Genomic DNA, 12,500 nt, shown 5'->3' on the forward strand with positions numbered 1-12,500 from the left:
CGAGTCGCAGCTCTAATATAAAACATTCTAAATGATTAAATATTGAAAATGTAATTACAACATTTTATTAAAAATAAACTTATTTTATTAATATTTTTATATCTTAATTAGCCCATGCAGATTAAAAAAACCATTCAGTTAACAACCTTACTAAATTTATAATTTGATACAAATGCCTTATTAAAATGAAATTTGAAAGAATTCAAAGGAATCAAAGCCATTCCATTGATGAATTACTTTATGCGCTCATTAGCTGATCAGCACAGTGATGTCACAATATCAACTCAGAAAATGCATCAATATTCTGTTGCAGAAATTCTATGCGCTCACAGATGCCCTTCCAGAAGGCTCTGGATGAAGCAGGACATTTCGAGATCTTTTCAACGGGGGAAGGAATCATTACAAACTTCAACCGCACTTCTTAAAGCAATTACCACCTTGCCTGCAGTCACAACGGAAGGCGTATAACAAGACATCCAGAGCTCTGAAGTAATCACCGCAGTGCACTACTGTGGAAAACTGCTCATCTTCAGTATACAGAGGGGTCATCCGGTTCTATGACGCAACAGGATTGTGTGATGAGAAAATGAAAAATGAGAGTGTATGGCTGGTAATAAAGGAGCTCTTGAAGGAAGGGTTACCTAACTCAATTTAACTTTCTTCCTTGATAATTCTGAGAATAATTTCTACGGTAGACTGAACTATACAGCCGTACCAGCAGTTTGAATAAAACAACGTCAGAAAATGTCAAAAATCAAAGATGGTTTACAACTACAGGCTAAGCAGAACGAAACATTGGGGGGTGTAAACTTGGTAACTACATGCGTTTTTACAGATCAAAATACTATACAACAAGACCAAGTGTAAACGCCTTCCAATTCGAGATGGTTTGCAATCCAATCGCTGAAACCATCTCAGAAAGTGGTTTGAGAGTGAGACACATACAAGGTGCAGCACAGCTACATAAGTAGCTGTATACATTCAGCCACATAAAGTATATTTGGTTCAATCCCAATGGTTCTGAGCACATAAGTAACGGTCCAGAAGCGTTTCCATTAAAAAATGGCTTGGTACCATTTCTACAAGTTCTTTGTAGCACAGATTTGTCAGCATGGTTAAGGCTAGAGTACACTTCATTTCCCACGTGTCATTCCGCCTCGCGCATGGTTGTGCACTCAGCCCTTCAAAGTATACCGCGAGCCCATATGGATGCGTTCGACATATGCTTTGTGAAAGGCTTTTAGCACAGACAATTGCAGGTGCATGCCACAACGATAAACAAAGACTGTCCTCATACAGCCTAGTTCTTCTAGATACGCGGACAATCTTTGTATGTCGTATATGTGCCTGCCATTGACCGTGCTAAAATTGTCTGTGCGGACTACTGATGACGAAATTTGCATCACATGCACTCACAACCGGAAAACCGAATTATACTTGGGCCTTTAGCAACCTGCACTCAGGACAGCAGAACTGTGCTGGTGGAATGGCTTTAGTGACGTGGCGACTCACGACTGGGTCACCGGTGTTGCTAGATAGCAAGCAAAGTTAGCTAATATTTTGTTTAAGTTAATAAAAGTTAATAAAATTAAGTTATCCAGGGTGTGCTGAGTGACTCCAGTCAGGCTTACTAAGCAACCAAATTGGCCCGGTTGCTAGGGTGGGTAGAGACACATTGTGTTAACCTCTTCGTGGTCGCTATAATGGGGTTCTCGCTCTCGATGGGGCGCGTGGTGAGTTGTACGTGGATGCCGCGGAGAATAGCGCGAGCCTCCACAGGTGCTAGGTCTCCGCGGTTACACGCTCAACAAGCCACGTGATAAGATGCACGGATTGACGGTCTCAGACGCGGAGGCAACAGAGTCACTACGCCACCAAGAGGACTTGGAGCGCATTGGGAATTGGGCATTCCAAATTGGAGAGAAAAAATAAACAAAGTCAATATTTTAAAGACACGAGTCAACCTAGATAATGGACCCGATCCCAAACTTACTGAGTGCACCTTCAAACTAATTTAACTAACTGATGTTTTTGTTATGTACAACCTAATCCTGATTTTGCAGCTGAAATGGAAAAAGAAAACAAAACCCTGTCAACGAGCACGGATCGGTACAGGATGGCACAATTCAACAACACTAACCATTCCAAATTCTGCTCAATTCTGTGCACAAAATACAATAATCTCATTGGGAATACGTCCAATTTTAGCCTGATTTTGCATGCAGACATCCAATAGGAAGTTACTTTGTTTGACAACGACATCTGCATGAGTTAAAGGTATATTATTTGGGCCCCAATAATTACATTTTATAGCTTGTAGAAATCGTGAAAATAACATTGAAAAGATGTCAGGAGATCAGATGCCTTCGCAAAAATATGCAGAATTCTGACCTCCCTACAGCAGCAATGAGTCACGGCCAATTCCATGTAAATCTTCGTCAGATTTGTGGGGCAATTAATTGGGGAACCGTGATTAACATCTTAAGTGCTTCTTTGTGCGATTGTGAAAGATGAATTGCAGAAAACAACAGCCAGATAACATTAATTTGCTCTCAGGGGACACTAATCAGCATCTGCCTGCAGAACGTCCGTTGAACCCAGCCATCACACAGGAGACGACAGCAAAACAAGCCTGGGATAATTGTTTTCCTGCAGCTGCACACATGGACTGAAGCATGCAGCCCTGCATAGGAAGATCTCAGAATAATTATGCCTTTGAAATCTTATTTCACGTCAGAAAAGCTAAATATGACTTAAAAATACAACACAAAGTTGTTAAAAAAACACAGGCGCGCATTAATAAAATTCAGTTCTCTACACATTTGCTTTATGTTGTTGCACATGTGCGAAGGAAAGTATGCAATTTTCACAAATGAGATCTCTTAGTGAAGTGGGGCAATTGTTTAAATATTCAAATACTTTCTCCAAACCCAAGTTAATACGCAGAGTCGACTAGAAGCTCGGTAGGTTATTGTCCCCTTTACGGTACCGCTGCGTTTGATTATCTAATCATTGATACTCGACACTAAAATAAGGTGATATAAACAATCACAAACGTGCTTACCTTGATTATACGACTGAGCTGCAGCAGTTGACGCCTTCTGTCCTGAATCTTTTGTCTGTGTAGTGGAAAAAACAAGACTTTACGAACACAGTAACGCTGTGATCCTCTTGTTGTGGTTGATCATTTACAACAAAATGTACAATGACACACCCTGCCACTCCTCTTACAGATAGATAAATGCTTATCTTCATTAAGGACTCTATTCATTTGGTGCGTTTTGCATGTTTAGACTTCATAACTCTAGTCAAACATTATCAGCCACTAATTCTTTAGCCAGTAAAACAGTGATCAAATAAGGTTAATGCAACTCTTACAACGTTTTAATGAATCTTACCTTGCCTTTACTGCTACACTCAGGCAGCAGACTTTTACAGCTCTTGTGGACATTCACAGCGCAGTCTGTTATTTCAAACACAAATCACAGCGGTAGGTTAGCGTTTTCCTGATCAGAACCGGTTTATCAGCATGCAGGTTATTCCGTAAACTGCTGGTTAACTTTTGGAGGAGGGACTCAAGAAACAGGTTTGTTGTCATGACATTACAGCACTGGAGATTAATGCAACAATGTTTTATGCAACATTTTATCAATGTGTACAAAGGAAAACACCCTTTTGGATCAGCAACTTAAGTGAAGTTGTATCATTAATAACAGTTCATATAAATAACATATAAAATGCAGTGGGATCTAAAAGTCCACATTGAGAATTCAAGATCTAATTTTCAAAGTTATATTTATTTTTATAAGTTATAACTTATTATAATATAGCTGATAATAGGGGTGGGCGATCACAATATCTCACAAAAGTTTTGTGATGCAAAACGTTTTTTAAAAGAAATATATTAAAACGTTTAATGAAAAAAAATATTTAATTCAAAATATAACGCAAAAGTAATGCTGGAGGAAAATAATATAGGCTAATACAACTTTGCACTGAAATTGTTATGCTGAAAACACAGTAGTGGTGGGCAATAAAAGCTAAAAAAAAAAAGAAATGCATCGCAGTATTCTTCAAATTTCTGGTTGATATACAGTATATCAACATTTTTATGGAGAGTAATTCAGAAATGGATGAAAAATACTGAAAGTTATTTAAAAGTAAATAATGAAAATTATATTACATTGAAGACGTCAAGAAGGCGGCATTTTTAAATGCTAAAAATATTGCAAAACTAACTAAATGATTGATAAATATAATAAAATGTACACATTTTCAATCCAGTTTATTTTGTTGATACTAGAGGTGGGAGATACAAGCAAAAATGTATATTGCGATATTCTATCACATTTTCTCCTTAGTAGGTCCTTGTGGTGGCGCAGTTACTCGCTTCAATCCGGGTGGTGGTTGACAAGCCTCCACTTCTGAAACAGTCAATCCGTGCATCTTATCACGTGACTCATTATGCATGACACCGCGGAGACTCACAGCATGTGGAGGCTCATGCTACTCTCCGCAATCCACACACAACTCACCACACGCCCCATTGAGAGCAAGAACGCCTAATCACGACCACAAGGAGGCTACCCCATGTGACCGGGCCAATTTGGTTGCTAAGGAGACCTGGCTGGAGTCACTCAGCATGCCTTGGATTTGAACTCGCGACTCCAGAAAGAAAAGTGTTATTTATGCAAAAAATAACATAAAGGTAGGGCTGTGTATTGATACAGATTTGCCGATTTGATTCGATTCACAAGCTCTCAATTTGAGTTGGATTTGTTATTGATTCATATGGGTATGTTTCTGTAACAATGTCCATTTTGCAAAAATATGAAAAAAGTTCTCTCAGCTAATGCTCTTAATTATAAAGGGACCTTCTAGGCAACCATTATAATTGAAAATTTTAATTTTACAAACTATATTTTATAATTAGTTTTCATTATATTTGTCACATTTTAGCTTTTGAAAAATGCTCAAATTCAGTCTATCAATAAACGTCTTGAAATTGCATAGGCCTATATTATGTTGCATATACTGTATATTTTTGTTACATGTTTACTTGCATAATTTGTACTATTTACAAGTATTTACATTAACGTGTTGAACAAGTGCTAAATCAGTACCGTCTTTTACCGGTATCAGCATATGAGATGACGTTTATTGTTTATTTAGCGTATTTGTGTGCGATTTTAATAAATGTATTTCTTTTAGTTTTTTGTTAACAGAAAGGCCATTAAAATAGACATTATTAAATGACATGGGGAAAGTGTGGATCTTGTCTTTGGACAAACAGACTGTGTTAAGAACTTCGCCACTACAGTATACTACTCAATCACTGGTGAGTGAAATATGTAAGTTTACCTGCCAGTCGCTGTTCAAAGACAATTTTAGTCACACGTCACAAAATCTGGTCACTTATGCGAGTGGTTTACATGCATTACAGAGGGTTGCCACAGCATAAAAGATCGATCTTGAAATTTAGGCAAACAATCCATAATGTTGTTTTTACTTTAAAAAGGCAGTTTTAAAGCTTGATAATGCTGGTTCGCATGAACTTTCACAGTTGGGTAAAGTGCTCATTGGCCATTTAAAAGACCTCAGCTGTGTCCCTGCAGGCCATATTCCACATTTCACCCCACAAAGTGACAGATTCCATCCATTTAGACAGACAAAAACAGAAAAACATCAACTGAGGGGCAAATCAATATCCGTTCCATCAAAGGACCTTCGATTTGTTCACAGATGTTCGCTCAAGAGCAGAAAACAGAAGTTTAATATATAATTTTAGAGCAATTTAAATATCTTGTCACACATTAAAAACTCCCTTTAATCAAAATGTTTTGTTCTGTTGCTTTCAGTCTATGTCTATTAGCTTTTAGACTATCTAGGTCAGGTTTTTTCAAACTGGGGTCTGGGAACTTATTACAAAAATGGTCAGTGGGTCAGAAGTTTAGATACACTTTGTTAGTATTTGGTAGGATTGCCTTTAAATTATAGGTAAAAAGTTTTGGGTAGACTTACACAAGCTTCTCACAACAAGTTGCTGGAATTTTTCCCATTGCTCCGGACAGAACTGGTGTAACTGAGTCAGGTTTGAAGACCCAATTGCGATCGAGCTTTAACTTCCTGGCTGATGTCTTGAGATGTTGCTTCAATACATCCACATCATTTTACTTTCTCATGATGCCATCTGTTTTGTGAAGTGCGCCAGTCCCTCCTGCAGCAAAGCATACCCACAACATGATGCTGCCACTCCTATGCTTCAAGGTTGGGACTCACTCTTTCTACTCCAAACATAACAATTGTCATTATGGCCAACAGTTACATTTTTGTTTCAGACTAGAGGACATTTCTCCAAAAAGTAAGATCTTTGTCCCCATGTGCACTTGCAAACTGTAGTCTGGCTTTTTTATGGTGGTTTTGGAGCAGTGGCTTCTTCCTTGCTGAACAGCCTTTATGTTGATATGGGACTCTTTATACTGTGGATATAGATACTTGTCAACCTGTTTCCTCCAGCATCTTCACAAGGTCCTTTGCTGTTGTTCTGGGATTTATTTGCAATTTTCACACCAAACTACGTTCATCTCTATGAATGTGTCTCCTTCCTCAGCGGTGTGATGGTGTGGTCCCATGGTGTTTATACTTGCATACTATTGTTTGTTCATTTGAACGTGGTACCTTCAGGCATTTGGAAAGTGCTCCCAAGGATGAACCAGACTTTTCTGAGGACTTGGCAGATTTCTTTTGATCTTCCCATGATGTCAAGCAAAGAGGAACTGAGTTTGATGGTAGGCCAGAAAATACATCCACAGGTAAACCTCCAATTGAGTCCAAATAGCCAATCAGAAGATAATTGCCTAAAGGCTAGATATTTCTGGAATTTTTCAAGCTGCTTAAAGGCACAGTTAACTTAGTGTATGTAAACTTCTGACCCACTGGAATTGTGATTATAGTCAATTAAAAGTGAAACAATCTGTCTATAAACAATTACTGGAAAGATTACTCATATCATGCACAAAGTAAATGTCCAAAACGATTTGCTAAAAGCATAGTTTGCTAATATGAAATCTGTGGAGTGGTTAAAAAGTTGATTTCAATTATTCAATTCAATTAATTCAACCTAAGTGTATGTAAACTTCTGACTACCTTTATATTTTAAGGCTTCCTTTGCAAAGGGATCAAAACGTTTGAAGTAGGACATTAACAATTTTGAAAACCCCTCTGATACTGTAACACTAAAAGTAGCAGATATAGGCAACACATCCAAAGAGCCTTATTCAAAAATATTCAGTTCAATGTGAAGATCAAGAGACTAATTACTGTCTGGACTGTCACACCATCGAGTGGCTTGGAAACGGAACAGGAACTAGAACTCCATGATTAGCTTCACAAGGATCATTCATAATCCTGTTATCACATCACATGATCTGCTTGCTGGAATGTGAACGTGGGCTGAGCACAAACCCTGTTTTAAACTGCATAATGGACAAAGAGCCAAAAGCTTGTGTAAACAAAGCACATGCATTGCAGACATCAAGAAGCAACTTCAGAGGATGCTGATGGAACTTATGCACCTGACCGAGTGGCTAAATTTAGCTGTGGTTGTGCAGTCAGGCATGCGGGGGAGAATAAAATACACACTCACTGAAGTGAGCGGCTACTGCCAAACACAATTAACAACATGTGACCTTTTAGACCTACATACAGAAAAGCAGAGAAATGTCTGCAGCCAGAACTCATAAAAGCTGAAACAGAATGTATTAAAGATCTAAAACACTTTATAATTTATAAGTTGTTACTAGCAATTGAAACTTCAATAATGAACAATGTAATCAAAGATAATGATCACAATCAAATGTAAAAGTATTATATATATATATACATACATACAGACACACACAAAACATTTAGTTCCGGTCCTCGAATCTGATTGGACAAGAGACATTCAATGAGCACTGATGGAGTTTGATTCAATGAGTACTGACAACATCAGCACTCCGACACTTCACTGTGTGTGTCACTCCGCTTGTGTTCGTGCCGTTCTAAACTAAAGTATAAGAGCACTGCAGATCTGTTATGAGCTACTGTTACTGTAATGTCTTTTTTACATGTATTATTTTTTCACATTATATATGTTAGCCAGGAGGTGGTGGCAAAAGATTATTTTTATGTGTATTTTAAGCCAGTTAGGTGACGTGAAGTGAATTTTTTCATACAGCACTCCGTGATCGCTCGTATTACTACTAATGCTTTAAACAACTTCAGCATTATGGCTCATCACAGCTGAGAGATACAACAGCCTGATTAATTACACGAACTGAAGGCGCTTACCTCTAATCAGACTTTCCACATTTGAGTGGGCACACTGTTTAAATGGAGGACATTGCGGTTTCTATTGTGATCGACACTTGCGTACCAGCTACCATGAAATAGGGAGAAATCCCCCTGTTATTTTTCCATCGCGAAAGCTGATTTTCAGAAAGCTGACAGCATCTCAGCTTGGATGTGGCAACAGGTGATCACACATGCTACGTCTGTCTATCGGTCTCACACACATGCACATGCCATCTAACAAACAATTGGCAAAAATTATTTTTTGTGGCGAAATACTGCAAAATATTAAGTAAATTATACATTTTATTTCTAATTAAAACATGTAAAAATGAATGCTTTAGCTTATAAGTAAATATTATTTACAATGATTTGATATTTTTACAATGTGTCATCATGCATCAATCCTAAAATAGAAAATCTTCTCATTTTACTTATAATTTCAAAGCTGTTGTTCCCAGCATGCACCATGCATGAATACGTTTTGAACTTGCATGGTTTTACTGTTTTCAAATGGATTATCACATTTGTGCTGATTTTGTTGTTACGTTTAGCTAACTCCATGTTTTGGGGGGCAGTATTTCATTTAATAATGAAAGTTGAAAATATTCTAGTAAAATGTTCATTTAAAGTTTACTAATCTAACTTAAATCCCATGTACATCAGATTTTTAAGTAAAAGTTACTGAAATGTTTAAGATATATTGAAAACTGTGCAAAACATAGGAAATAAAAATGTACTTACTCGTAATTTTTGTCCTCAGTTATTCAAAGTTGAATATTTACTGAGCATGAATATGATTGAATATTATAATTATTGTTATTTTTTTTTTTATGTTTGTTTTTATAGCCTTTTTGCACATTATTTAAGGTCGGTATTGCAAAAGATGTGGAATAATAACGTTCAACTATAAAACTATTTTGATAGCTATGACGTAGTTGTTAGTTTTAGCACCAAATAAATGCATTTTGACAGACATCTAAACAAGAGACACAAAATAAGATCATGTAAACACGCAACTAGAGACTTTGAAATTCTGGCTGTTGAGTAATCTCAACTCATTACAATTAACCAAAGACACTTTAATATGTACAATTCAATATAATAAAGCCTTTCAAATCTGACAAGCCTAACATAAAATATCACTTTAAATCTTTGATTTCAATTCATTTCAACCAAAAGTCATGCATAAAATGCGACTGACCTGGTTGACCAGCCAATCTAACCTAAACGCAATAGACAGCTGACCTCTTAGCCAGCAACTCTTTAAACCCAGCTAACTTAACATTTTAAAACATCACAAAGAAATCACACAGGTAAAAGAGACACCTGTTGCTTAATAATCACCTGTGTGAACTCAGGAAAGGGCGTTTACAACGCCTTTTAGCAGCTCTCTGTTTATTAGCCCCGTTAGCTTGCAGTGACAAACACCTGTTACACAGCAAAAAATAAAAAAAAAAGCCTCACCGTTCCGCGGGAAACGCGTTTATGACGCCGCTGGACTCGTTTCACGTCTCAGTGCATCACTTGAAAGAGCGTTCGTGTTACTATGACGCCAGCCGCTCTATAACACACATCGCTTAGCAACCTAAAAGCCGAGCGCCAATCGCGAGCGCTGTATTCACATTCACTCTACTGTCTGTCCCCAATGATCACAGCACGGGATTGTGGGAGATGCGGCGCATTCCACAGAATGCTGCCCATATTTAAAGGGACAGTACTGGATTTTAGAGCTCAGTCGCCAATCACTTATATTGTATGGAGGTGCAATGAAAGTGAATGGTGATGGAGCGTCACATTTTTGTGATATCTTAACATAAGGAGTTAATTAATGAATGCATTATATATTATATACATTTATTTTTATTTTTATTTAAATAAATGTGAAATACCAAAATATTACATAAATATTTGGAAAAATATGGAAAAATATATTCTCCATATTTGTATGCATTTATGTGGGTGGATGAGATATAACAAATATTAATAAATGGTTTGGGATTTCAAACATTGCTTTTTTATTTGTTTGCTTGTACAAATAAATATTCTACACATTAATTTTCATTTAAAAAAAATATAAAGTACCAACAATATTTCTCACATATTTTATGTTATCTTCATATTTCCATGGATTCATATGGGTGGAAGAAATAAAATAGGAATAATAATAAATGGTTTTGGTTTCAGATTTCACAAAAAGCTACTGTTTTCAAATTGGCCAGGTTTGTAAAATAAATATTTTATATAATTTATTTAAATGTAAATGTAAAATGCACAAATATTACATTAAAATAAAATAAATAAATAAAATAAAAAAATAAAAATATTTTCTTAATATTTCCATGGATTTCCAGCCAGGTTTCCTAAGAAACCAAATTGGCCTGGTTGCTAGGGTGGATAGAGTCACACGGGGTAACCCACTATAATGTGGTTCGCTCTCAGTGGGGCGCATGGTGAGTTGAGCGTGGAAAATAGTAATACATGGTTTTTGTTTCAGATTTCACAAATACCAATTTTAATATAAATGTAAAATACCAAAATATATTTGATAAACATTATTTTCTCCATATTTCCATGGATTTAAATGGGTGGATGAGAAAAAAATCAATATAATAAATGCTTTTCAAATTGGACAGGTTTGTAAAATAAATATTCTATATATTTTTTATGTAAATATAAATGTAAAATGCCAAAATATGACTTCAATATTGAACATATTTATATATAATAAATTAGACCCTGGACAGAGAGGGTCCCCCTGCCCTGGAAGCCTGAAGACTGAGCATATACATCAGCATGACTTGTTTAATAAGCAGTGCCATGCGAAAAGTCATAAATAATATTTCCCAGTCACCACCTAATGTGCAGTAGGTACTGGGTGATTGCGTTTTTGTCACTTTGAATAAACACAGAGTCCCTCTTAGGACATGTTCTCTTGTGACACTGTCGGTCACCCCAATCAGTTGGCTCCAGTGACACTGGCATCAAAACAATTCAAACTTCCTGTTGAAGCAATTGTGTGATTGGCCATTTACAGCCTTATAGTCACACATATTCACCTTACACAAAACCATACAGTATAAATGCCTTTTAAAAAGTTCATTTGATAGAATAGAACATCAGGGGATTTCCCAGGGTGCTGACAGCTTCAAAGTAATGGACCATAAACCATAAAAAACAAATGAATTACAGTAACATTTTTCTGTTTCTCCTTTTCTGTAAACAGCTGAGAATGAAACTGATGCCAGCCTAAATTTACAAAGCGCTGAGTGAAAAAACAGAAGGCCAGAACAGAGAAACAAACAGTCAACAAATGAACTAATGAATTCAAAATGACTATGTGAACATGTGACTTAGGCTATTATTCAGTTGTTACAGTATTACTAAAGCAAAACTTTTAGTGATTAGCTATGTGTAGAACAAACAGAATGTTTGAAATGAGTCATAGAAATGAAAAATAAATCCAAGTTTAATCAGAAATAAAAATGCTACTTACATAATTTTTTCAGTTTCTCACACAAACCTATCGTATGACTTCAGAAGACTTGACATATTGTCGCATGGAACAAAATATTTTATTTTGAATGCCCGATCCCCAATGCTCTCTAAGTCCTCAATCCGAGTGGCGGACGACGAATCTCAGTTGCCTCCGCATCTGAGATCGTCAATCCGCGCATCTTATCATGTGACTTGTTGAGCACGTTACCGCGGAGACCTAGCGTGTGTGGAGGCTTCACGCTATTCTCCGCGGCATCCACACACAACACACCACACGCCCCACCGAGAGCAAGAACCACATTATAACGACCACGATGAGTTTACCCCATGTGACTCTACCCTACCTAGCAACCGGGACAATTTGGTTGCTTAGGCGACCTGGCTGAAGTCACTCAGCAAGCACTGGATTCAAACTCGCGATGTCAGGGGTGTTGGTAAGTGGCTTTGCTCGCTGAGCTACCCAGGCCGAGGGCTTATAGGATTGTTAAATGTCCAAACACCTGAAATAGTAGGTCACCCGGGTATTGTGTACTGCTTTTTTGGCATACTATTTATTACGGAAGTATGGATACTCGGACATAGCGCCAAATTTCAAAAATTCAAATGTAAACAAACCCACAAAAGGCATCCATCCATCCATCCATCCATCCATCCATCCATCCATCCATCCA

At 37.1% G+C, this 12,500-nt stretch overlaps 1 protein-coding gene across 2 annotated transcripts in view; it reads right to left on the minus strand.

The window, feature by feature from the left end:
• LOC127639834 (rho guanine nucleotide exchange factor 18-like) overlaps positions 1-12,500 on the minus strand; it is a 55,995-nt gene that overhangs the window by 29,927 nt on the left and 13,568 nt on the right. For both annotated transcript variants that reach the window (XM_052122096.1, XM_052122095.1), the window contains 2 exons: positions 3,399-3,463; positions 3,065-3,119 (listed from right to left, as the gene is read on the minus strand). In XM_052122096.1, coding sequence (XP_051978056.1) covers positions 3,065-3,119; positions 3,399-3,463 — 120 coding nt within the window. The remainder of the gene's footprint in view (positions 1-3,064; positions 3,120-3,398; positions 3,464-12,500) is intronic.

Source organism: Xyrauchen texanus, chromosome 48, assembly GCF_025860055.1.
Source record: "Xyrauchen texanus isolate HMW12.3.18 chromosome 48, RBS_HiC_50CHRs, whole genome shotgun sequence".
Taxonomy (NCBI): Eukaryota; Metazoa; Chordata; class Actinopteri; order Cypriniformes; family Catostomidae; genus Xyrauchen; species Xyrauchen texanus.